At 46.6% G+C, this 24,480-nt stretch overlaps 2 protein-coding genes across 2 annotated transcripts; both read left to right on the top strand.

Moving 5' to 3' along the window:
- Window positions 1–17,946: 17,946 nt before the first annotated feature.
- Window positions 17,947–18,748, top strand: LOC109737767 (uncharacterized). Its single transcript, XM_020296895.3, has one exon. It carries the CDS (start codon window positions 18,041–18,043, stop codon window positions 18,377–18,379), a length of 339 nt encoding a protein of 112 aa, XP_020152484.1. The 5' UTR covers window positions 17,947–18,040; the 3' UTR covers window positions 18,380–18,748.
- Window positions 18,749–23,636: 4,888 nt separating this feature from the next.
- Window positions 23,637–24,048, top strand: LOC109737762 (uncharacterized). Its single transcript, XM_020296892.2, has one exon. It carries the CDS (start codon window positions 23,686–23,688, stop codon window positions 24,046–24,048), a length of 363 nt encoding a protein of 120 aa, XP_020152481.1. The 5' UTR covers window positions 23,637–23,685.
- The last annotated feature ends 432 nt before the right edge of the window (window positions 24,049–24,480 follow it).

Genomic DNA, 24,480 nt, shown 5'->3' with positions numbered 1-24,480 from the left:
TGCGCTACTATGGGCCTTGCGCGTAGGGCGGGAGGCTGATTTGAACGATCGATTGACGGCGCCGTCTTCCCTGGGTTCTGAACTTCTGATCCATGGCACATGATCGTTCGCTTTCATCTGAGCCTTGGCCGTGGTATAGATGACGTGCAGACAAGTGGATTAGTATGGCTGCACAAGCTTAGGCGTTGTTTGGATAGCAAGTATTAGGCGTTGGTTTATAGAAAACAAGTTTTTACCTGATTTTTAGCAAAACCTGTTTTACTATTTTTTTTGTTGAGAATCAGTTTATATAAGACTACGTTTGGGTTGGAAAGTGTGTTTGTCAGTTCCTCATTAGGATAATGATTCAGACTATTCCTATTCTCTCCTGATCTTCTCATTCTTCCGTCACATTCAGTCGAGGTATACAAGTACAGGAGAGCAGGCCCATCGATCTCGCCGGACGGGCGCATACACGCGCGTGTAGAAGCTAGCTACCGAGGCAAGCGCTGGATCAATTTGATCCGCCTGCTGCCGAACGCACGAAATTACGGGTGTACACGCACGCAGATGTAGAACGTAGCTGCCGAGAGCAAGCTTCTGGATCGATTACATCGGCCGGCTGCAGAACGCATAAAACGACGGTTGTACATGTCCATGTAGAAGCTAGCTACCCGCCGGCTGCAGTTGCATGTATGCGAATGCTCAAGGAGCTGAAATCGGCGGAGACAACGACCAAGACGGACGACGCGGTAGAAGCCACGGCTGGCGGCTAGAGGAGGACGGCCTCAAGGTGCGGCACACTATTGTGGCGGCTGTCGTCGGTCACGGGCGTCATGAATCGCAGGACAGGCCAAGAGATATACAGATCGCGTTTTTAGAAAAACGACTAAAACCCGAAATTCCTGGTTTATGGGAATCCAGTTTTGCATATCTATGGATTAGTTAGGAGAGCCAAACGTGTTTTTAGTTTGTTAAACAGTTTTTCTGTTTTATATAGATCTAGTTTCCTATATTCCTCCTATCCAAACAACCCCTTAAGGCGATTTGGTAGAGCGTAGTGGAAGATTGCCGGGGAGGTGGAACTCATCTGCCACCAGAGCGTTCGGTGCGACGACTTTGTGCGACGGCGCATATGTAAAATATGGGCCGACGATGGCGCAGGATGGCCCGGAGTTCTTGATGATCCAGTTGACAGGTGTGTTCTTTTCTTTTCTTTTTTTGCGGGAAGACAGGTGGGTTCTTCACACAACTACTCTCAATCTCGCCCTCGAGGGGATTGTTTCTTGCGATGGATGACTGTTGTTACGCGCAGATTCCTATAATCTGCCACCTTATTAGTAATCCCAACTGAATGTTTCACTAGACCGTGAGCATCCCAACAGAATTCAAGATTTTCATGGACAATACTCAATGACCTGAACTCTCGTCCCTTCACCTGAATCTCCCCAATGATCATACTCGTGAATTCAGTTGAGATAGTTCTGTTGAAGATGATTGACACTGGCCTTGCAGTCCCCTCAAAAAAGACACTCGCCTTGCAGTCATTGGTGCATGGCCGCGTGTACAGAACAATCAGGAGAAGAACGGGGATATAGAACAGAGCGAGGATTAGGATGCAGACAAATATGGTAAGAGATTGGGGTAATTGGCTGTTTGATATGGATCCGTCGTGCCAGACGGACCAGGTGGGCTCATAAAAATCCTTGCACCGTAGGCATATTTCACGGGCCGAGACGGCGATCCCCTCAACAGACAACAATAAATAGGGAGGCGCCTTAAATGATTTGGCGATATACGCCTGGGATACAGCCGGGAAATACGCGAAGAGGCTCTGATCGCGAGGTGCACGGACGAGCGTGATAACAGGTTCATCTGAGCCCGAGATCAGAAACAAATTTTCGATCTATATAGTCTAAATGTTCAAGTTACGATATTTATAGGACACTGTGAAAATAGGGACATTTTGTTTTTTGGAAATGGAAGGTAGATCATGTTCTACCTTATACTCCCTCCATTCTTTTATATAAGGTGTATTTATTTTTTGATAAAATTCCACAATGTAAGGTGCATTTCTTCTAATTCCTCGTAATTCCATCGTTACCCCTTCAAAAAAAGAGAGTATATGTCCCCTGATTTCATGTATCTTTTCTTGTAAAGAGAAAAAAGGAAAGTATATCTTTCCTGATTGTGTTTGTCTCTTACTTTACTTGCCTAATGATTTGGTTGCCGCTAATCAATGATTTTGCCAATGTTAATTTCGTCCTAACATGTGTATAATTATGTGCCTTGGTCACCGTATCGGAAATAATACACCTTACATAAAGGAATGGAGGGGGTATATTCCAAAAGGCTGAAAGGCTAAGCCTAGAAGCCAAGGTCAAAGGTCACATACAAGATGCTCATATTATGCACCGTGGGTGCAAGGCCATGAGAAGCCCTGTCAGAGGAAGGGAGATATGGAAGAAGAGACAAAAGCATATTGAAGCAAAACCTAAGCTAAGCTAAGCTATGCCAACAGTGTCTGTGACCAGCATACAAGAGCATTTTTGTCTTCTAGGCTTCGTGCACGGTGATTCCAAAGAGATAAAAGCTCAGCTGCATACATCCTGGTGTAAGGCAGAGACCAGCGTTTACAATTGAAGATCCGGTCATTTCTGGCATGCCAAAGAGTGACCAGGGCAGCAGCAATCAAAAGAAGTAGCTTACGTGAAGCGGGCAAGTGCAAGTGAGCATGCTGTAAGAAAGCCAATAAATCCACAGAGCTAAGAGCAACTTCAAGAAGGTCAAATCTCTCCCACAAAGCAGAGGCAGAAGCACATCTCAAAGCTATATGGCTGAAAGACTCGATAGCTGGGCAGATGTCGCAGGAAGCATGCGAGGCAATAGAGGACCACTGTTTTTTAGCCATATTGTCCCGAGTATTCAGACGATCCCAGTAGGCCAGCCATAGGAAAATTCTGTGCTTCAAAGGGATAATGGGATCCCAAACCCATTATTGAAAGCTGATGGTGACACCTCTGAAAGTTAGCAGGTGATAGAAGAAAGCAGTAGACATTTGCTTGGCATAAAGAGATGAGACCCGTTGATCTTGGTCCAAGGGGGAGGGCTGGATACTAAGCAAGATACCCTGGAGAACATTTAACTCTCGATCAGCCGTTTGGGAAAGATTGGGGTGTAACTGGATATCCCAACCGTTGTCTGAGAACTGGGAAGCAACACTGCACCATGCATACTTGGCAAAGGAAAACAATACTGGGAACTCGTGGCATAAACGTCCCACAGGTAGCCATTTGTCCTTCTAGAAGGAGATGAGATGCCCAGCACCCAAAGCGCAATGGGAGGCACCAGTTACGAAAGGAATGAACTGCTTAAAGTTCTTCCAGAGCGGCGTGTCCCTGTGATGGGCACCAGAGAACAGCTGCTGCTTGCAATATTGCACTGCAAACCACTGAAAGCAAGGGATATCAGATTGTTGCAGGATCTTGGCCACAAACTTGCATAACATGGCACTGTTATGAGCAGAGAGATCTCTCACACCGAGCCCACTAGACTCCTTTGGCAAAGTGAGATAATCCCATGCAACTAAACATTGTCCACCCTTAACAGTAGCTTTGCCTTGCCAAAAAACGCCCGCAACAAACTCTCGAGCTTAGCAATGGACTCCTTCGGCCATAGAAAACAAGTCATAAAGTAGCTAGGAATGCTAGCTAGGACTGAGTTTATCAAAGTTAACCGGCCTCCAGCAGACAGAAGAGCAGCTAACCATCCAGACAGCCTCTTATTGACCCTGTGTATAACTGGCAGAAGTACACCATGTCTGATTTTATGCAAGGAGAGAGGAAGCCCTAGGTATGTGCAGAGGAACGAGGACACAGGGCATCCAAAGAGGGCAGCAATCTGACTGGCAACCGTGTTGTCCATGCAAACAGGAACTAGAGTACTTTTGTGAAAATTGATATGTAAGGCCGAGAAATCCGAGAAGGCAGTTAGGATCTGCTCGATGACATTGGCTTGTTGCAGGTTGCCTTGGAAGAGCAGCAGCGTGTCATCCGCGTATTGTAACACTGGAAACAGCCGATCAGATCCAAGCGGGTGAACCAGGTTTCCAGCTTCAAACTGGGCATAGCAAAGCCTTTGCAACACGTCTGCAACCAGGATGAACAAGTAAGGTGACGTGGAATCGCCCTGCCTTAAACCTTTATTTGCATTGAAGGACTCCCCAAGCTGCCCATTAATCAAAACCCTGGAGCTGGCAGTCGATAGGAGAGAGGAGACCCAACGACTCCAGCGCCGAGGAAAACCTCTAGCTTCCATGATGGTGAAGAGGCATTGCCAGCTAACCTTGTCAAAGGCTTTCCGGAAATCAAGCTTCAGCACAACCATAGGTAGTTTTCTCTTGTGAGCAGTCTGAACCATATCTGTGGCCATGGCAAAGTTTTCTACAATAGACCTTCCCTTAGCAAAACCTGACTGAAGAGAGTGGATAAGATGTGGTATCTGACACTGCAGTCTCCGAGCAAGAACCTTGCTGGCCAGTTTTGGTATGCTGTGCACAACGGATATAGGCCTGAAATCTGTTAGCTCCAACGGCATACTCTTCTTAGGAAGGAGGGAAACAAAGGACGTGTTGATCCCGAGCAGGTCCACACGATTGTGATACAGCTCGGAGAAGAAGAGCTTCAGGTCAGGCCGAAGAGTGGAGTGGAACTGCTTGTAGAACTCGTTTGTTAAACCATCTGGGCCAGGGCTTCGGTTGTTTGGGGAATGATTAATGGCAGCAACAATCTCCGACCAAGTGAACTCTATTTCAAGACAAGAGAGATCCAAAACAGGGTACAGAGAGCTCAGCTGGACAGTTGGCAAAGACATAGCAGGCTGGCCAATCAGTTCGGAGAAGTAGTTGGTAGCAAGCTGAAGTTTCTGTGCGATGTCAAAAAACTCAACTCCTTCATGCATAATAACTCGGATCTTGTTCCTTCTAGCATGACCATTAGCTGCAGCATGGAAAAACGTGTTACTCTCATCCCTAGAGATACACCAGCGCAACTTAGCACATCAACGCCACATCTCAGTTTGCCACAGGATCAGCTGCTCAGCTTTAGCAGAAGCAAACTGCCTGAGAGCCATTTCTAGAGAAGACAATAGACACCGTTCTTCCACCAGGTTGAGAAACTCAACAACGTGCTTGTTGTTGATGATGAGCAACTCGAGGCTGGCCCATGTTTCTCTTCCATCGTCTTAGAGCAGCACGAATGCACCTCATCTTGAAGTTAATGAGCGAGGCAGAGGAATGAAAGGGTCTAGTGCCCCTTGACTAACCCTCCAGGATGATCTTGCGTGTATCCTCCATGACTAACCAGTGATTTTCCAAGCGAAACAAGTTGCTTTTGTTAACCTCATGGCTGAACTGTACTAGAATAGGCACATGATCTGAAGTGACAGTAGGAATAGCATCAGCAGAAACATGAGCAAACCCCAGCAACCAATCAGTGTTCACCAACACTCTGTCAAGGCGCACAAGCGTTGGGTTTACTCTTTTGTTTGACCAAGTGAACCTTCTATTATTGACCTCAATCTCATCAAGGCCGTGAGCCCTGATCCAGCTATTGAAACTATCCATCATAGCCCAGTTGATATGTCCTCGTGATTTTTCATGCTGAGAGCGATACATATTGAAATCTCCAACCAGGATCCAAGGATCATTAACTGTGCCAACTGCAGAATCAATGGCTTCAAGAAAAGAAGCTCTGTCCTAATCCAAGCAAGGGTTGTAAACTATTGTGAGCAAGAAAGCAAAATTGTCAGAAGTTGATGTCATTTTGATTGTGATGTGGTACTTGTGAGCCATAATGAGCTGCCCAGCAACCACAGAAGAGTCCCAAGCTACTAGCAAACCCCCAGACGAGCCAGCGGAGGGAGAAGCCTCATGTCTATCCAGGTTAGAAGGGAGAAAAGCGTTCAACTTTCTCAGTGGGAGGGATTCTAGCTTGGTTTCCTGCAAACACACTATATACTGGGATGACAAGAGGTGAGGGTGTTACGGACCAGAGAGCATTTATCTTTATCACCAAGGCCACGAACATTCCAATCAAGGACTTTCATGGATTACAAGATACAGCAACAGCCGAACACATAACGAGAGAACAAGTCTAACATGATCAAGGGAACTAAAAGCAACAGACGCGGACATTGCGAACCCAAACAGGGCCTCAACCAGACAGAAACGGATACAGACTATAGACGACCCGGACCAAGGGAAATGCATAAGAAGAAAAGATACATAGGTGGGCAGCATCAGCCAACGCTGCGACCAAGCTAAGGTAAAGCTAGACCTACACATTCAGAAGAGATCGATCACCAGAGGACGGGGTTGGGTTGGCACCAGTCTGCGTAAGACGAGCAGCACCAGAGGAGTAGGCTTGAGCTTGAGCATGGGCGATGATAGCATCGGCGTTGAGGTCGCAGCAAATTGCCAGCTGCTTGAGCTTGCTTCCGGTAAGCGGCCTGGGCGTATCAGAGAAGGGGAGCTTCAGCAGCTCAGACACGGAAGCCACCTTAGGAGCCTTGCGATGGCTGCCAGGATAAGGTGAGCGCCTGCCTGGGGCGCTAGCAGAGGCGGCACCAGCCGCCACCGCCTTCCTCTTGGATGCCCTTTCAACAGAGCCAACGTGCTCCCCATAATACAGCTGCAGGATCCGCGGGCTGCGGCGTGGGGAGCGCGCCTTCACCGTCGTATCGCCCCTTGGACAGGGTGACCCCACCTGGAGGCCGGGGTTGACCGGCCCGGCCCGCGCGTCGTCTCCATGCCCCAGCTCCAACATAACCGTTGGGTCCAGGGGCGGCATGGTCCGATCTGCCTCCGAGTGAGGGGACGGCAAGAAGGAATCAGCACCGGCCACCACCGGCCCAAGAAGCTGCAGCGTGGGTGGAGAGGGGAGGATATCGTCCTCCTGGGGCTCCGATGGGGGCGCGCGGCAGCTGCAGAAGGCGGCCGCCACCGGAGCTGTGACCAGCGAGCACACGCCATGCTTGAGATCTGTGGCGACAACCGGAGAGGCAACACCACCAGTTAGCATCCCTTCCCCAGAAGGAGGCACGTGCTCGATGGGCCTGGAGCAGATGGACCGGGTTGCGAGCACGTGATGGGCCTATACCCTGGCTTGGGCCAAGAAGTAGGCATCCGTGGGCAAGATGGCCGCCTCAGAGATGGAAAGGAAAGGGCCTGCTGTTGGCAACAGCCCAGCAGGCACAATGGCCTTAGGAGGATGCTTGCATTCTACCGAAGGAAGCAGGGGTAGAGTGCGAGGGCACATGAACCCATCTCCAGACTGGGGCCAGAATTTGAAAAGCAAGGACCGGCAGCTTTCCCGCGCAAGCAGCTTAGAACGAAGGTCGAAAGAGGGGAAGTAGCCGTCATCCACAGCTACCGAGCGAACTGGGATCGAGCCTGAGACGGATCGACAGTAGCTGAGCTCGAGCTTAAAGGAGAAACACATAGTGTCAGGATCAAAAGAAATGAGCACACGGGGCTTATGGGTATCCGCGGCAAGAAGAATGGGACGGAGGCAGTGGCGCTGCTCGTCCTCATGGAGGATTTGTTCAGCAGTAGGAAGGTGGAAGGTGGCCATTTTGACAAGTCTAGGCTTAAAAAAGAGCTTGAGCATCGCCATGAGGTCAGTCGGAGAGGCGATATGCGGGTGCAGAAAAGCGCGATAGGCACGCGTCGGCATGCCATCTTCCTCCTCCAAATGGCCAGAGGCGGCGCGCGCCGAGCGTGTCCCACGGGAGTGAGCGAAACCCTGCCGAGGGAGAGTTCTTGGCAGAGCACCACCGCCATTGCCGCCCTCCTCATGGCGGCCCACCGGAGGCGTGGGAGGAGCAGAGGGGGCACCAAGCGAACGCGCGACGTCCCATATCTCATTAATGAGAACATCAGCGTATGCTCCAGCTCCATCGAAGCGGTGGAAGGCGAGGTGGTGAGGAATGTGTAGTTGAGCCTCGACCTTGACCAGCGCAAAGATGCATGCGAACTCGTTGCCGTAGAGAGAGGCATGCTCAACGCGCAGGATGCTGGCGAAGCCGGCAATAGCCGCGGCCACTCCACGCCGGTTCCATAGCTCCAGCGGGAGCTTTTCCAGCGAGATGTTGACGGCGTGTTTGAAGGAGAAGGAGAAGGCATTGTTCCCCGCACCATGGGGGACGATCCGTACCGTGCGAGAGCCCACAACAAGAGGGCTCGCACGGAGCGCGGCCAGCTGCTCCTCCTCGCGCTGGAAGACGACGAAAACTGTGCCCGCAGCCGACCCCGCGAAGCGGACGGCAGTCGTGCCAAGCCGCTGCTGCAAAACACGTCGGAGCCAAGGAAGGAAGTTGGGGCGAGGAGGTGAGATGTGGATCAGGCAAACCAGGGTGTTCTGGTCAGGGATCATGGGGTAATGGACGTCGACCGAAGTTGGGCGACCGCGGACAACTGGCTCCATGGGGGCAGGGAGGGGAGGAGGAGCTCGGGCACAAGGGCGCGGAGGAGGCAGAGCTAGAGCTAGCTCGGAAGAGGGAGGACAGCGGCTGGATGGAGTGATGTTTGGGGCAGAAGAGGGTGCATATGAAGGGCTCGAAGGCGAGGGGCTGTAGACGCGAATGGAGCACTGGAAACTGAGATGGCCTACCTTACGACATAACCAACAGACAACCGGATCCCTGCAATCCCGGCGTCTATGACTGTATGAGAGACATCGAAAGCAGCGGCGGTGAAGATCAGCAGGCTTGCCATATCTAAAAGGATACAGTGCGGGACGCGAGGGATATGATGACTCTGGCTGCACCAAATTACGAGATAAAAGGGCCTCCACATAAGTTGCATGGCGGGGGTGGTTGATCGGTCGATTTGGGAGACGTGCGCGTCTGTAGGGCAGGCAGAAAGGTCGCTGGGAAGCGGACTCGAGCAAGAAGAATCGACAAAGGGGGGGCGGCCAACAGGCTCTCATAGGGTTAGAGGGGCGGGAGCCGGCGGTTGCAGCGGGTTTAAGGAAGGCGGGCCCGTAACCACTTGATTACGCATGGAAAGGCCGAGAGAGGGACCGAGACCCGAAGCATGCAAAGCCGTATCCAACGCCCCGAAATCCTGGTCATGAGCAACTAACAGCGAGGGCGCAATCGATTGCACCCCGGATACGGTGTGGCCTTGCATGGGGTGGGGCCCAAGAATCAACGGCAGAGACGAGTTGGAAGCCCAAGCGGTGCGGAGAGCGGACAACGGGGATGAAGACAAGAGGTCAGAAGCTGGCTCCAAAGGAGAAAGAGACATTTTAACGCAGAGCAGGCCAGAGCTCCAGCAATCGCGGAGCACTATCTCCTTGGCTATACACTCATGCGCCACCTGGAAGAGGAGGCGACCCGGTCGTCAAGGCCTGACCATGTAGCCTTTGGCGAAACCGCCAAACCAGCTAACCAGAAGAGATGCAAAGAACTCCGGCGAGAGGAAGACGCCGTCGTTGAGCACGACGGCGAGGACGCCGGCTGGCCGACTACGACCAGCAATGACCTCGACCGTACCACAGCCAACACGGTGTTTATTATAGATTTTTTGGACCTCTGACCTTTAAGACATTTCTCAGAACAATTTACAATCCTCTATAATTTATATATCTATTACATAGTCTCTGTAACAATGAATTGCAATGCTAACCCAAAAAAGTGGGTATGCTCCAGCTTCTCAGACTCTGTGGGCTTCCAGAGGCAATAAATTAGTGGAGTAATGCTACAACTACAAAAGGAGACATGCTTTTACATAAAGGTGGGTTTTGATTGAAAAGCATGTAAACCTTTGTATGTTTAGCATTACTCATATTAGTCACTGGTAAAAGTTCATTTTAAAACCTAAAAGCTGGTAAAATATATATGGTTGAAATGAGCTCAAATATACCTGTGTACTTCAAATCACCATAAGGATTATAATGTAATCAGCATATGGAGGACTCGAGATATAGATTACTCATCGTCCACAAGATGAGAACACACCTCGAACTTGACCATCCTGATCCTCAGCTCTGTCCCGAGGATAGCTAGTATATCCACAATAATTTTAAACATGATGAGGCAGCAAAAGGGTTCCCTTGACGTAGGCCATTAATTTATTTTGCTTGAAAAAGAGAGAAACTAACAACATCATTGACAATACTCGACACTTCCTTTCTGGATAAAGGCAACTACGATTCACAGGATTCTAAAAATGCAGGAATAGACAAAACATAGGATCCCTATAATTGTTCACGCAAGTTCTCCAGAAAGGGATTCCACCCTTTCCACATAGCCTGTTAGAGGAAAGACCGGGGGCCATTAATGTAGAAGATAAAAAAATTAGAAGAAATAGTTGCATTAAGTTTTATTATATCTTGCCTTTGTTTGTTTTGCAAAAATCTCATATGGAACAATCTTATAAAAGTATGAACATATTAGATGCCAGAGCTTTAGGCGAAGGCAAGGTCAAGTTCTTCGAATGACAGGGGTGTGGAGGAGAGGCACTCGACTAATTAAGGTGGGTGGTGGGAGGCGGGGAGGTGCTTGGGGATGGGTAAATCAGAATAACGCAACTGAACTGGAGGAGGTGGGTGGCATTGTTGGTAAACACAACTTGCAGAAATTGGATCCAACGTGCATGCTGAATATACTTAAGAGCACAAACTTATTTAGTGCTATCATGGAGCACAACTGACATGCGTGTGCGCACTTGTGTGTGTGTGTGTCGGGGGGGGGGGGGGGGGGGGGGCGTGCTTGGTTTTGTGATCAAATGGATGCACCATGTGCCCGTTAGTGGCACAACATGTGTCAGTAAGTGGTACTCCCTGTGTCCCAAAATAAGTGTCCCGAAGTTAGTACAAAGTTATACTAACTTGGTACCAAATCAGCTACATTTATTTTTGGACGGAAGGAGTATTTCACAAGAAGCTGTTCGTGCCAGGTGGATAACACCAGTAATGTGCATTGGCGATAGGTTAACCTCTTGCAAGCTCGTATGCCACTAATATATTGTTGCATGCCGAATAAGTCAATATGGTTCGTTGGTCATGCAGCTGGATCACACCACTAATGTGCATTGGTCACATATCTGGAAATTCTTCACTCTTTGGATGTTTGTGCAAAATATCCACCTTGATGAGCTTGACAAGGATGATATTGTCTGGAAGCACACTAATGATGGGATCTACTTGGTGGCCTCCACTTATAGATCCCAATTCTTGTGTTTGGTCCACTCCCCCTTGGATCGCATGATATGAAAGCGCTGTATGCAAGCAAAGGTCTAGTTTTTTGCTTGGTTAGCTACACGGAATAGGATTTGGACCATTAACAGATTGGCCAAGCGCCGGTCCGAGAATTGTGGCCTTTGCCTTCTTTGCAAAAGGGGACAAGAAACCGGGACACACCTCTTCGTCAAGGGCCTGTACACCCTTTGGCTTTGGAACATGGTGGTTGCAAAACTTGGTTTTGTGCATGTGGATACATCTTCTTGGCATTTGGACGGCTCCGTCGATTCGTGGGCTAGTAGAACCGACATGAATATTCCTTGTAGAAAAGCAATGGCTTCGCTCACCACGCTTGTTTGTTGGGCAATTTGAAATAAAAGGAACGTCTGTGTTTTCTGGCACAACAGTGCACCGCCCCCTATTGTCCTAAACATCATCTTGGAGGAGGCTAGGCTTTGGGTCGCCACGGGTGCAAAGAAACTAAGGGAAATTTAATGGCGTGAGTAATTGCCATGCGGTTTTGTAAGGGACGTTTGTAAAACTCTATTCTGCTCTTAATTAATAGATGAGAGAAATCTTTTGCCTCCCATTCAAAAAAAAAATATTATGGTTCATTGGTCGAGCCTGGACATGTCGATGGGAAGGCAAGAACCCCACTCACCACCAGTGTGATGGTTTGTTTTATTCTGTGACAGAAAACATTTTGCCAGATTATGCTTTTGAGTGTTCCATACAATTCGTTGTGCGGTAAGTGTTTTTGATAGTGTGCGATGACCCATTCAACTATGTACATTAGTGTGCCAATGACAAGAAGTCCACAATGAGTGTGGTATCATGAGAAGGGATGACGAGCATCTCCAACTGGCGCACAAAAACTACTCCGCGCACTAAAATTCGGGTTTTTTGGGCGCCGACAGCTCCAGCAGAAGCTGTAAGATAGTGCACGCGTAAAAAAACGTTTGGGCACACGCTAAAAAACGCTATCAGAACCTGCAAATTTAGGATGCTGGATTGCGCGCGCTTCATAATTTGCACTGTGTGTTTTTGGGCATCACAATATTGGGTTCAGCGCGCTAAAAGTGCTACAATGGCGCGCTAAAGCTATTTTAGCGCGTGAAACTTTTGAGCGCATGTTGGAGATGCTCCAACGACGAGCCCGTGGGCGGTAAACCTCTCACGGTAAAATGGTACTCATGCATGAGCTCCAGTAATGTCCAGGCAGTCTCTGACTCGGCTCAGTATGCCACTTTTTTCTCATTTGTTCGTCACAATTGATGGAGACTGGCCGGTGCCCGGTGGTGCGCAGCATATCCACGTACGGTCCGCAGCCTTATATTGCAGCAGCTGCTGCCTTGGCATCAAATGCAAGGTCCAAACGGCTCCTTGCCCGGCTTGTCCGTCTCCAATCATGCTAGACAGCCAAAGGCAGGTCCATGAAAAAAAGAGGCACGTTGCTAAAACTGTCACCCATCCGAGCTACCTCCGGTGAAAGCTTACCACTCATCTACGCTGAGATCGACGTGGTTGGATCAGTGGTCCCATCTTCCCACGACCTATCGGCACACTGTACGCCGGCGACGGTTGAGCTCGTGACCCGGGATCTCCGTCTTCACAACTGGAACTTGAACGATGTTGATGTCATGGCGCCTCGCACTGTCATCCAACCGGTGGCCGATCAGGGTGTTGAGGGGGCAAGAGTCTACTCTAATGCCGCCGCAGGCTACTTGACTGCAGCGGCTCGTTCATATACTCGCCCGATAACAACAATATAAAGTCCTCATTAACGACAATATACCGTTTTCTGACTTTCAACGACCGGATGGATATCCCTATCATTACAACGACAGACCACCCGATTCATATTGAGAGGATCTGCATCCAACGACGTGAAAGAAAGTAATTCAAAAATTTACCTTCATAGCTAACGTTGTACCAGCGCAACAAATTTATCTCCATACCCATGCATGCATAATAGGAGTGTATAGTACGGAGGGAAACTTTTGATCTATGAGTGTATATACACCCTATATGAAAGAAAGTAATTCAAAAATTTCAAAAAAATCTGAAAATATTTTTGAAATAAAGTTGACCTCCATTGTACATGCAAGAAAAATTCCAGAAAAAGAAAAACCCCGGTTGACTTCTTTTAAAAAACAAAAATTCAGCCAAAGTAGTGTGAATAGTGACCTATAATAGCAAATAAATTCGTTTATCCCTTAAATCAATGCTGGTTCTTGTTTGCGAAAATTCATATACTAGTGCAAAAGAAAGTCAAATTTATTCCCAAAAAACTTCTAAACTTTTTTTGTTTTTTAGTAATTGCTAACTTTTTATATAGTATATACACCCATGAACCAAAGGGTATTTCCCTGTATAGTACAAAACTGTGTCGGTCCAGAAAGCAATCTCATACCTATCCATCCTCTCTATTGCATGCATGGTCGACTCTTTTTTTTTTTGGACTAGCAAGATGCCCATGCGTTGCACGGAGTAGTTTATCTTGTGGCAGAAAAGGATGAACGAGGGAAGGCCTTATTTGCAAATGTGAAGAGGGGTGTGGGTATCTTTTTGCAAAATTTTCATAGTTTCCTTCCTATCCGTCAGATATAAATCGAACGGTCTATATTGCAGGATGGCAGGCAAACCATCATCACCAACTCTGTTTTTTATAATATAATAGTAGAGAAATGATCTGATCTATTATAATATTCATCAGAAGTACAAATCATCTAAAAGTAATAATAATTACATCCATATTCCGAGACCACCGAACGTCCACTCCACCAGAGCGAACGGCCAATCCGCCGCCATTGCCGCTCCCCTACCGGAGCTGGCTTGACCTTATCGATGAAAGCCGAGAAATCTTCATGCACGAGCCCCTAATTAAAGACCGACGCCCTAGAGCTACAGTCGTCGCCGTTGAACCCTTGCATAGATCTAAAGCACCCGAGACCAAATCTCACCCCATGACGAGAAACCCTAACCTCGCCGCTCCAAGGCGACAGCACGAATCTACGCCGGAGCTTCGTTGACTACGTCCAAAGTGACGAAATTGAGGAGGACCAAAACCTGAAAGAAAAACTCGAAGAAGAAGCGTCACACCTGCAAGGTCCAAACGACCCTAAACTATACTACTAATCGGTGTGAAGGCACCAGGATTCTCCTCCCCGCTATCGGAAGCCAGAGCGGCAGACAGACAGGAGGCGAATCCACAGGCTTGGTGGTGAAGTCTAGAGGGGAAAATTTGCCATAGCCACCTAGTGTTAGGGGAGGAAACGAGAGGATGTCCGGTGATATATACCCTCCTCACGCATGCATGGTTGACTCTGGATAGATGCCCACGCTAATCAAACAGCATGTCAATGTTGTTGTTCGAAATAATGGGCTAGGCCATGTGCAATTTTTGAAATCTCAAATTGGCCCATGAATATAATAGCAAATGGTGGCTCTATAGTTTTGTCTCACCCCGAACGTTGAGGAGGTGTCAGACCTCTTTATATCGGGTCCTCTCCACCACACTAAGTGATTTGTTGAGAAAAGAAAGAGAAGACCAGAGGCGTGCTCGCCTCAGCTGGCCGGGCTTGGGCCGGGGCCGGCGTGCGACTTGTGCATGAATGGTCCGCCGAAATCCGGTCCGTGACCTTGCAAAGCCGCAACTTTCTTTTGCTATTTTATTTTTTGATGTCTTGATAGACAAATCGATTGTTCCTTGTCTGATAAGTATACGACTTAGAAACCAAGTTAGTTTGAGATCGTGATCGCGACATGATACCACCTTTCTCCTCCTATATATCTTGCTTACCGGCTGCTATCAAAGACATACCAAAAACAACTAAAGTTTTGCCTCATGTTGCAACTTGCGCTGTCATCGTAGTCTACTTCATCCCGAACATTGTCGTGCATTTGAGTGCGGGAGACCAAGTCTCACGAACAGTTCATCCTTATGATCCGGCATCATGAGAGGACGAATTTTGTTTTTGGGAAGCGCTCTGCGGAACTGCTCAATTTTGTCACCAAGGGTCGTCTTTCATCCAAGTCAGTCGGTGCTAGTCAATGTTGTCTTTAACGCCGTCTGCATCAGGTTGTCGCCAACATCGTCATCAACAATGTCGCTCTGGGAGCAACTATGATTACTAACGAACAGTACGTTTTGTTGTGATCTGTTCATGTCTCAAATTATGGTTGTTGTTAGACATCCTATGTTGTTGTGCATGTTTCTTGTTCTTCTAGTATGCTAGATTTGTGCATGCAAATTTCTGTTTTAGTCTTGAATTATTTACAGAAATTAATCACAATTTTGCCTAATATTACAGCAATTCTATCCTCGGCTGAGCGTGGACCTTCGTCTCCACCGATGTTCCGGCGGATTAAACCGTCCGCCTGCCGGCGCGCACATGAGTCCGTAGCGAGAATACTACTGTACCTTTAGCAGCCAACCACGTACCCCTTGTCCAGTACAGTTCCTCCCATAGCCGAGTGATTATAGGAGTGTGCTGGTCTGATGAACAACAGACTAATCACAAATAGATACAATCAATGGAACTCGCTTTTATTCGCAGAAATTCAAAATGCAAGAACATGAAAAATACAAGATTGGAGTGGCATACCACTTGTATGCTATAGTATTGGCAAATCAAAAGAATTTCAACCAACACTTGTTTGATGCCATAGAAAGTAAATAAATGACAGACTAATCAGACATACAATCAATGGAACTAGCTCCCCGTATGGTCATCTAGCAATGGAGATCAAGTCCCTGAGAGGGAACTGTGTGTTTATTCCACAAAAGCTTCATCGTAGACAAAATAGAGTAGCAGATTGTTTGGCGAGCTACAGCCGTACATAGTGTAGCACAGCTGTGTGGCTATATAGATGGCCCCATGCACTGAGGAATTCTTGCCTCTTGCTTGTAACTCTATAACCCTGGAATAAAACACTATTACCCTAGCAAGAAAAGACTAATCACACACACAATCAATGGAACCAGCTCCCCATACATAGCCAGTATTCCACCCACCGTGGACGAGGAGACACCATGATAACATGGAAGGAGCAGAACGGGGACGTCCCCATAGGGGAACCATGCCTGTTCGAAAATATCCCTACAACATGCATGTATGTGCCATATTTTGTCAAAATAAAGGAGAGGTTCAATTATGGCAAGCTATCTTACGACTATAGCATGCTCTTCTTGTTAGCATTTGGGCATTATACGTTGATCGATCGCCAGGTGAAAGGCAAAGACAGTAGTGCCCTAGCCAGTTTCTTGAAGAAAAAAATTTATCACCAACCAACTACCACAAAAATGTTATACCTGGCAAGTTATAATTCATGCCCTGGGTTAACCCGTCAGTGGCGTGTGTCATTGTTGACGGGCTGTTAATCATGCTTTAGTAGTGGCAGTTAGGTGGCTCCATCTATTAGTTATCTCTGCCGGGTCAAAGGCCAAAAATTTCTGGATCCATTTTAAAAAATAATATAAACTAATTATCTTAAATTTCTTAAAAATCAATGATCTATTTAATTTAATGATTTACACTCGTATAAATCTCTCGAAAATATGTACATAACCTTAGATAATATTAGGAAGCAAACATAATCATCTCATATTTTTCGGTTGTAAGTAACTTTACCCTGAAATTTAATAAATGAAGGTTCTATTTGAATGAGAGTTTTATATTAAAATCTCTTAAAAATTGTATATAAGCACATACTACTACTACTACTACTACCACCACCACCACCACCACCACCACCACCACCACCACTACTACTACTACTACTGCTGCTACTACTACTACTAATAATAATAATAATAATAATAATAATAATAATAATAGGAGGAGGACACCCGTTAGAGCAATGAGTCGGTGATGGCGAGGTTCGTTGCAGAAAATCCGCACCTCGTGCAGGCCAAGGCGGAGTGTGGTTCTCGAGGGACAATGAGGTCAAGAAGGTGGAGCGCAAGACGGAGGACGACACTGGCCCCTCCAGGGTGATGAAGCTCGATACTGATGACGAGAGCGAGGATGTCGATGAGTGTGAGGAGTTCAATACCTCCGAGGAGGAGAACGCGGCGCTTTGGAACCCTGTCGACACACAGCCTGCCGATGATGATGACAAGTAGTATGTGTGTCGGAGTACTATTTTTAAAGTTTGAATGTTTGCATGTTTAGTTCGTTGCATCTTTAAAACTATGAATGTTTGGGAGTTTTTTTTAAGTATGTAATCTGATCCAGTGGTTTGGATGTTTGCTTGAGATGGATCTCAAACAATCACATTTTGATGCCTGAACTTTTATTCCCAACATCTCTTGTGCCCTGAAATAGGACATCTATTGGAGATACTCTAAACAGCAATTCTGCGATTAATTTGGAAGAATTGGATGATCAATACGATGGTCATGCCGTGGACATGCACTACATCTACGTATTCGAGGAGAACCACAACGGTATGAACTGATCCTTCCTCTTGGTTCCCAAAGGTTAACCATCCTTGGTTCCTTTGAGACCGAAGGAATCTAGGCTGGGCCATTCATGCAGGCAGTGTGCCAGGGCTACGTTAGTGGCGTACGCCAATCAGACGGGTACAAGCTGACCAGCTGATACCGCGGGCGAGGCCGTACGTCGCCGTCCTGGACCTCATCGCGGAGAACAGTGCCAAGCGCAATTAGCACCACACCCCGGTTTTCAGGGTGCCGTCCAAGCTGCCGGGGCCATTTGTGCTGTGCTCAGATTTTAGCCTAGCTAGCTCAACTCACAGTCACACGCACAGCAATACGCTAATACGACGCACAACCACCAGCACCAGCGAGCACAATGGAGCAACCGAGCAACGCACAGGACGGGCTCAGCCTGGAGCTCACCCTGGCCGCCGACGTGGGTGTGGCGCCGGTGGAGCCCGGCTTCTTCCTCTGCGTCTACTGCAACCGCAGGTTCCGCACCTCGCAGGCGCTTGGCGGCCACCAGAATGCGCACAAGCAAGAGCGCGAAGTGGCTAAGCGCCGCCGGGACGCCGCTGCCGCCATGCGCCCCTCCCCCGCCTGGAAGGCTGCTGCTCGAATGCCCGAGGAGCCTGCTGCTGGTGGCATGGCGCACAAGCACGGCAGCAGCTGCCGGGAGAGCAACCCCGAGCTGGACTTGTCTCTCCGGCTGTAACAGGTCGGCCGAATGATCTCTGCTAAAATCCTTGCTCCACACCCCTTATTTCCAGTGCTACTTTGCGTGAACCCTTTGTTTCAAGCTCCTGTTGGGCATACTATCAAAAACAAAATACTCCTACCTCATGCTGGGCATGCATTGAGTTCATCGGCTCTTCTACTTGATTTTTTTAATTCTTGGAACCAAATCTCTAGACATTCCATTTCTCCGGCCAGTTTGTATATATGGTTGTGAGGCTACTTATATTGTAAAAAAAAATCAACATTTATATAAGGCTAAACGTTTCCTTACCCGTTAGGAATCTAGACACAGAATATAAAGTTGTTGTTTTTTTGCGAGTGAGAATATAAAGTTGTTGTTGGTCAACACAAAATTGGTAAGTACTTCCCCCGTGCAGGTGTATAGGACGCCTAATTAAAATCAGATAATCCAAGAACAGAAGTTGCCATGCATCTCTTGCGCCTCATTCCCCACAAGCAATTTTGTCAACCATCGAAATAGCCAGTCAACACCCAACAATACCCCCTTTAATTTCCATTGCTAGTGCCCCTTAATTCTCATGATTAATGAAGCCAAAACAAAAAAGAAACAACCATGCACCACTGGAGGCGCACGGTTACTATCACCTCTTTACCATAATATGAGACGTTTTTCAGCTAAACTAGCTTTAAAGACATCTTATATTTTGACACGGATGGAGTACAAATTATAAATTAATTACACATGCATGGTCCAGTCAAAGCTCCATGAAACCTCTGTGCACCGGTGTCAGCACGTTTATTTATTTCAGGAAGAGATTAATTGCAGCTTTTTGCCTAGCCTAATCTATGCGCCCCTAAATCGCGACGAACAACGTTTAGGGCAGTCCCAGAGCACTACACTCTCCGTCAGGGTTTATTGGGCCCTTCGTATTTTCAGTCAAACTTTCATCATTGATACGACTAACAGAATACGAGATGACCAATCCAAAATGAGTGTCGTGGTTATATTTCAAATTCGTACTAAAACCACGACACTTATCTTGGATCGGAGGGACTACAAAAATTATGTTGTTTTATTTGTATTCGAAAGAGGTTTCCAATGATATAATTCTGTTTGACATACAATAGGTATTTTATTAGTTAAATTTTATGGTAAATTGGAGCGTAGTAAACCCAGACTGAGTGACCATATATTAAGCTATATCTAATGATATTAAATAGATGTTTAATGTCGCAATCCACTATCTCTATACGAATGTATTGTATCTAAAATAACCCTCATTGCATGTCCTTTGTGAGAGAAAAGTTATGAGATGCCTTTGGATTTTGACTGGCAACCCATGTTGCAATTCAATTCAAAAATCCTATTTTTGCCAGACTATGCATTTGGATGTTCCGTCCAGTTTGGTAACAAAAAAGACCACTGCATGTCACACGACAACATCAAGCGGCTCGTAGTTTATTTATTTCGGAACTGCAAGCGGTTCGTAATTGGTGGTAACCACTTCTGATAACTAACTGTCTCTGCCATGTAAGCAACCACGGCCTTTTCGAAAAAAAATGTAAGCAGCCACGGTAACACTAGTAGAAAAAGGGCCGCTGCCTGGAGGTCCACCTTTGGCTTGGTAACACCAACCGGTACTAAAGAAAATTTTATGATTTTTTTTATTTTTTTTTAATTTTCTAATTTCTGAATTATTTTAACCTCTAATCTCTTATCACCCCTCATCATTTCAAATCATCTAACTTCCCGGATGGTCACCCATCCTCTCACTAGTTTCCAAGTCTGCACTTGTTGTTTTCCTGACAATAGTAAGATGTCAATCCTATTAACCCTCAGGAATTTAACTTGAGCATGAAGTCACACACTGTTTGAGTTTGAAACTATTGTTCTAAAAAACAATAATTATTTAGTAACACTAATATTTCTTGAATAAGTAATTTGACCATAGTTTGACCATAGTTTGACCAGATTTGACCAAAATTCAAAAAAACTGAAATAATTATTTAGTAACACTAATATTTCTTGAATAATTAGTTTGACCATTGTTTGACCACAGTTTGACCAGATTTGACCAAAATTCAAAAAAATGAAATAATTATTTAGTAACACTAATATTCTTGAATAATTATTTAGTAACACTAATACTTCTTGAATAAGTAGTTTGACCATAGTTTGACCAGATTTAACAAAAATAAAAAAACAGAAATTTGAGCATAACTTTTCTTCCTTTTAAATTTGAGAATTCTAAAAATTTGCAAACATGCCGTAGGCTGTCAAAATCGGATGCGGATTTTCGTGCTGAACATTTTGATATATTATACGTTTTTTCTGACATCGTATGCAAAAGTTATAGCCGTTTTACATTTTCCCTACACTTTTTGCAAAACATGTCCAAATTTTGAAAATGGGACCTTTAGTACCGGTTCGTGCCATGAACCGGTACTAATGCCTCAAACCCCATTAGTACCGGTTGGTGGCTCAAACTGGGACTAAAGGTCTAACCTTTAGTACCGGTTGGTGCCACGAACCGGTACTAATGGGCATCGCACCCTTTAGTCTCGGTTCGTGGCACCAATCGGGGCTAAAGGTCCCATTTGAACCGGGACTAATGTCTGTACGGTGCCCTAGCCGCTCGAACCGGGACTAATGCTCACATTAGTCCCGGTTCGTAATGCAACCGGGATTAATGCTCTTTTCTGGCCAAACCAAAGCCATGTTTTCTACTAGTGTAAATGGCAGTCTCACCAAGAAGCCCAACGTGACCCACTGTGACTTGCGCCTACAGGCGGTTTTCCAATATTAACCGTGGCAAATCACACATAGTTGGTTCTTGGAAAGCATTTCCCATTGATTCATACAGTCGCTGTGGTTGGATGAACTCCGTGTGACGTCTGCATCACCGACGGTTTTAACCTGAGCAAGTATATACGACAAGGGTTAATAGATGATCCATCTTGCACTACTCCTAGTGTATTTTATTTTTTATTCTTTTGATGACCCATCTTGCACCAGGAGTACCCGATGCACTTTGCCCAGAGCGTAGGTTAGGCGACAACCACTGAGGGACCATTGTACAGCAGGCTGGCCCATGTTGCCAATCATGTATGCATGCTAGGGCAAATTAAGGTCGCTGGGAGAGGCACGTTGCTGAAAATGGTGCCTACCCACGCGCGTCGATACTGTCCCACCATAAAATACGTCCGGTCAGTTCAAATATTCTGTGGATCTCCGTCCAACTCACACAGGCAATGTGTCGGGTATCATCTAGTGTAACTAAATGGTGATCTTCACTAACATATTTCTCCTAACATATATACGTACACGACACCTTAACCCACAAATATGCATGAGAAATTTTCTACCTTAACATGCATAAGAAAAGGTTCACCACAAGAGGCATATTAAATTGTATCAATTTTCAGTTTAAAATTTAATATTATTAAGCCAAATATCTATGCTTTTACAACCAAATCTCATGAAAATACATTGCAACTAGTTCCTATCAGATTTGCTATTTATCAGGCGACTAAAAGCTTCAGTGGCGTCGGTCGATTCCCACAGTGAAGAAGGTGAAGCACGCCGAGGCAGTCCCCAGCGTGGGCTAGGCCAAGACAAGACCTCGCAAGAGATGAGAGGATGATGCAAGTCGCATCGCATTATCGTCCGTGGAGTAGAGGCAAGGGTTGCAGATGTCACAGGTGGCGAGGCACAGTCGTTTGATGCCACCAAGATTAAACGGCGCCCGGGCTCGAGACGAGGATGGTCTAGCTTGCAATGGCATCATCGTCGATGGCTTCTAGGCCATCACTAGAGGCGGGGACAACAAAACTCACCATCGTGTCGTTGGCGGGGGAGAGGCCAGGGTACCATGACCAGGGGCAGTTTGTCAGTAGGAAGAAGCCACGACCATTTGGTTTCAATCCAGTTGTTCAAGCTGATCAACTAAAACTATTTTGTTAAAACTCCTTATATCTCAATTCCCGCAGCAACTCACGGCTTATCATTTAGTATTAACTGTAGCAAACATCACTTCACATGGTTATTCTAATTTCCTGCTCGCACATGGTTGGTTGTTAGAAAGCATATCGCAAGGACACAAGGGGGAAAACGGAAAATTTGAGTGCATAAGTTAACGCAAAAATGACCCTAAAAAATTTAAGCCGAATCTGACCTTATTGCTCAACATAAAAAACAATAACACTAAGTTCTGATGTGTAAATACTACGGGCAATGGCATTGCAGAAAAAATATCGATTTTACGAGCAATACGCAGTTGGTAGTGTAAACGGCACAGGGTCTGGCAATTAGTTGTTCTAGCTAAAGGCCATAGGGTGTGTAGTTTACCCCTTGCTAATGAAAAGAAAAGCTAAACGGTGGCTAGCCGGGAGGAAGCAGGACATGGACGGGATGGGCGATGTGGTGGCTGAATGGGAAAGAGAGTCGCGAGGACGGTGTGGGGTTCGATTCTGATAAGCCTAACACATACGGTTTTCATTGGAATCTTTGTGAGCGATTATTTTGTGCCAAACAAATGTTAATTAGTAAGTCCTACAAAGTTTCTACCCCCTCCGATCCAAAAAAAGCAAAGTTGAACTAAAGCCACAACATTTTTTTGGGATCGAAGGGAGTATGAATTTCAAAGTTCCAAAAAAGAGGGCCTAAATTGCATGGAAGGATAACTGTACCCGAGCTGTTCATTTTCTCCAGACCGAAGGAATCTAAGATTGGGCCTGGACTTGCACGCAATTCATTATTTTACTATTTTATTATTCTGCCGGTGATACACTAGGTGCCTAAGGGCATGAACAATGGTGTAAGAGTGCCATGTAAGATAACTGTTGAAGTGCAGGAGAGAAATCATAAGAAAAGACTCGTCTTTCCTTATTTAAAAGATGATCTCTTAGCACAATATGTCTCACCACGTTTTTACGAATAGCTAGATATTAGAGATAAGACCAGGAGATAACACATTGTTGACATTTTTTTGTCATGTCTAATTACATGCAATGCTTAAGATAAAATTGTCTTATCAACCATTATACAGGCCCTAAGTCAATCAGCCGAGTACACGGGAATCTCTGTGACCTAATACCGCGCGAATACGAAACTAGCTGCCTCATGCGGTCGTCTTTCTTGCCCTGGTCTAGACCTCACTTCACCCGGGAGAACAGTGCCAAGTGCAATTAACACCACACCCGGCCGTCAGGATGTGTGCTTGGTGAGCTCTGCTCTCTAGATTTGAACATAGCATAGCTTAGCTCACACACACACAAACCACATACGACACACGGCCAGAGACCAGCCAGGAGCGAGCACAAATGGATCGAGCGAGCAGGGCGCAAGAGGATGAGCTCAGCCTAGAGCTCAGCTTGGCCGCCGTGGCGCCGGCGCCCGGCACATCGGACGGCTTCTTCCTCTGTGTCTACTGCGACCGCAAGTTCCGCAGTTCGCAGGCGCTTGGCGGCCACCAGAATGTGCACAAGCATGAGCGCGCCGTCGCCTGGCGCATGCGAGAGGTCGCAGCCGCTGCGGTCACGCGGGCGCTGGATGTCGTAAGTTCGAGGAAGGCCGGGAAAGCTACTTCTTATTCTGTTCGGAAGCCTGAGGACCCCTCAGGCAGCAATGAAGGTGGGAGCTCTTCGGAGCGCGGCGAGCAGGTGGACTTGTCTCTCCGGCTATAACCGATCGATCTGCTAATATACGAAGAAGATTGGTCTTATTTCCCGCTAGCTACGTCAGTGTCTACCTACTTTGATCCGAATAGAAAGGTTATGCGTTCTGATTTCTATATCTACGGATGCATATAACCAATTTGGTCAACTGTTTTCTTTCAAGCTCATATAGGGCGTTTTTTAGTCTCAGCGGATCTTCTAGTTGATTTTATTTTGAAGGTCTTGGTATTAAATCCCTCGACCTTCCTCGTCCTTGAGATGACACAAAATTCCACATACCGCCGGATTGTATGCCATTTGGTGCTAGTTACTTTGTGAGAAAAATCTAGATCGACCCAAGTCTAAATATTTCCTTACCCAATTAGGGATCTCTAATAAGGGTATCATGAAATAGGGGAGTAGCTAGGCAGCCTCCCATTTTTGGATCTCCAACTGCAAAGA

The sequence above is a fragment of the Aegilops tauschii genome, chromosome 7, assembly GCF_002575655.3.
Source record: "Aegilops tauschii subsp. strangulata cultivar AL8/78 chromosome 7, Aet v6.0, whole genome shotgun sequence".
Lineage (NCBI taxonomy): Eukaryota > Viridiplantae > Streptophyta > Magnoliopsida > Poales > Poaceae > Aegilops > Aegilops tauschii.
This window is presented reverse-complemented; position numbering and strand designations above follow the sequence as displayed.

Excerpts from the sequence above, each read along its gene's own strand:
- LOC109737767 (XM_020296895.3), top strand. The coding sequence starts at position 18,041 with ATGGAGCAACCGAGCAACGCACAGGACGGGCTCAGCCTGGAGCTCACC.
- LOC109737762 (XM_020296892.2), top strand. The coding sequence starts at position 23,686 with ATGGATCGAGCGAGCAGGGCGCAAGAGGATGAGCTCAGCCTAGAGCTC.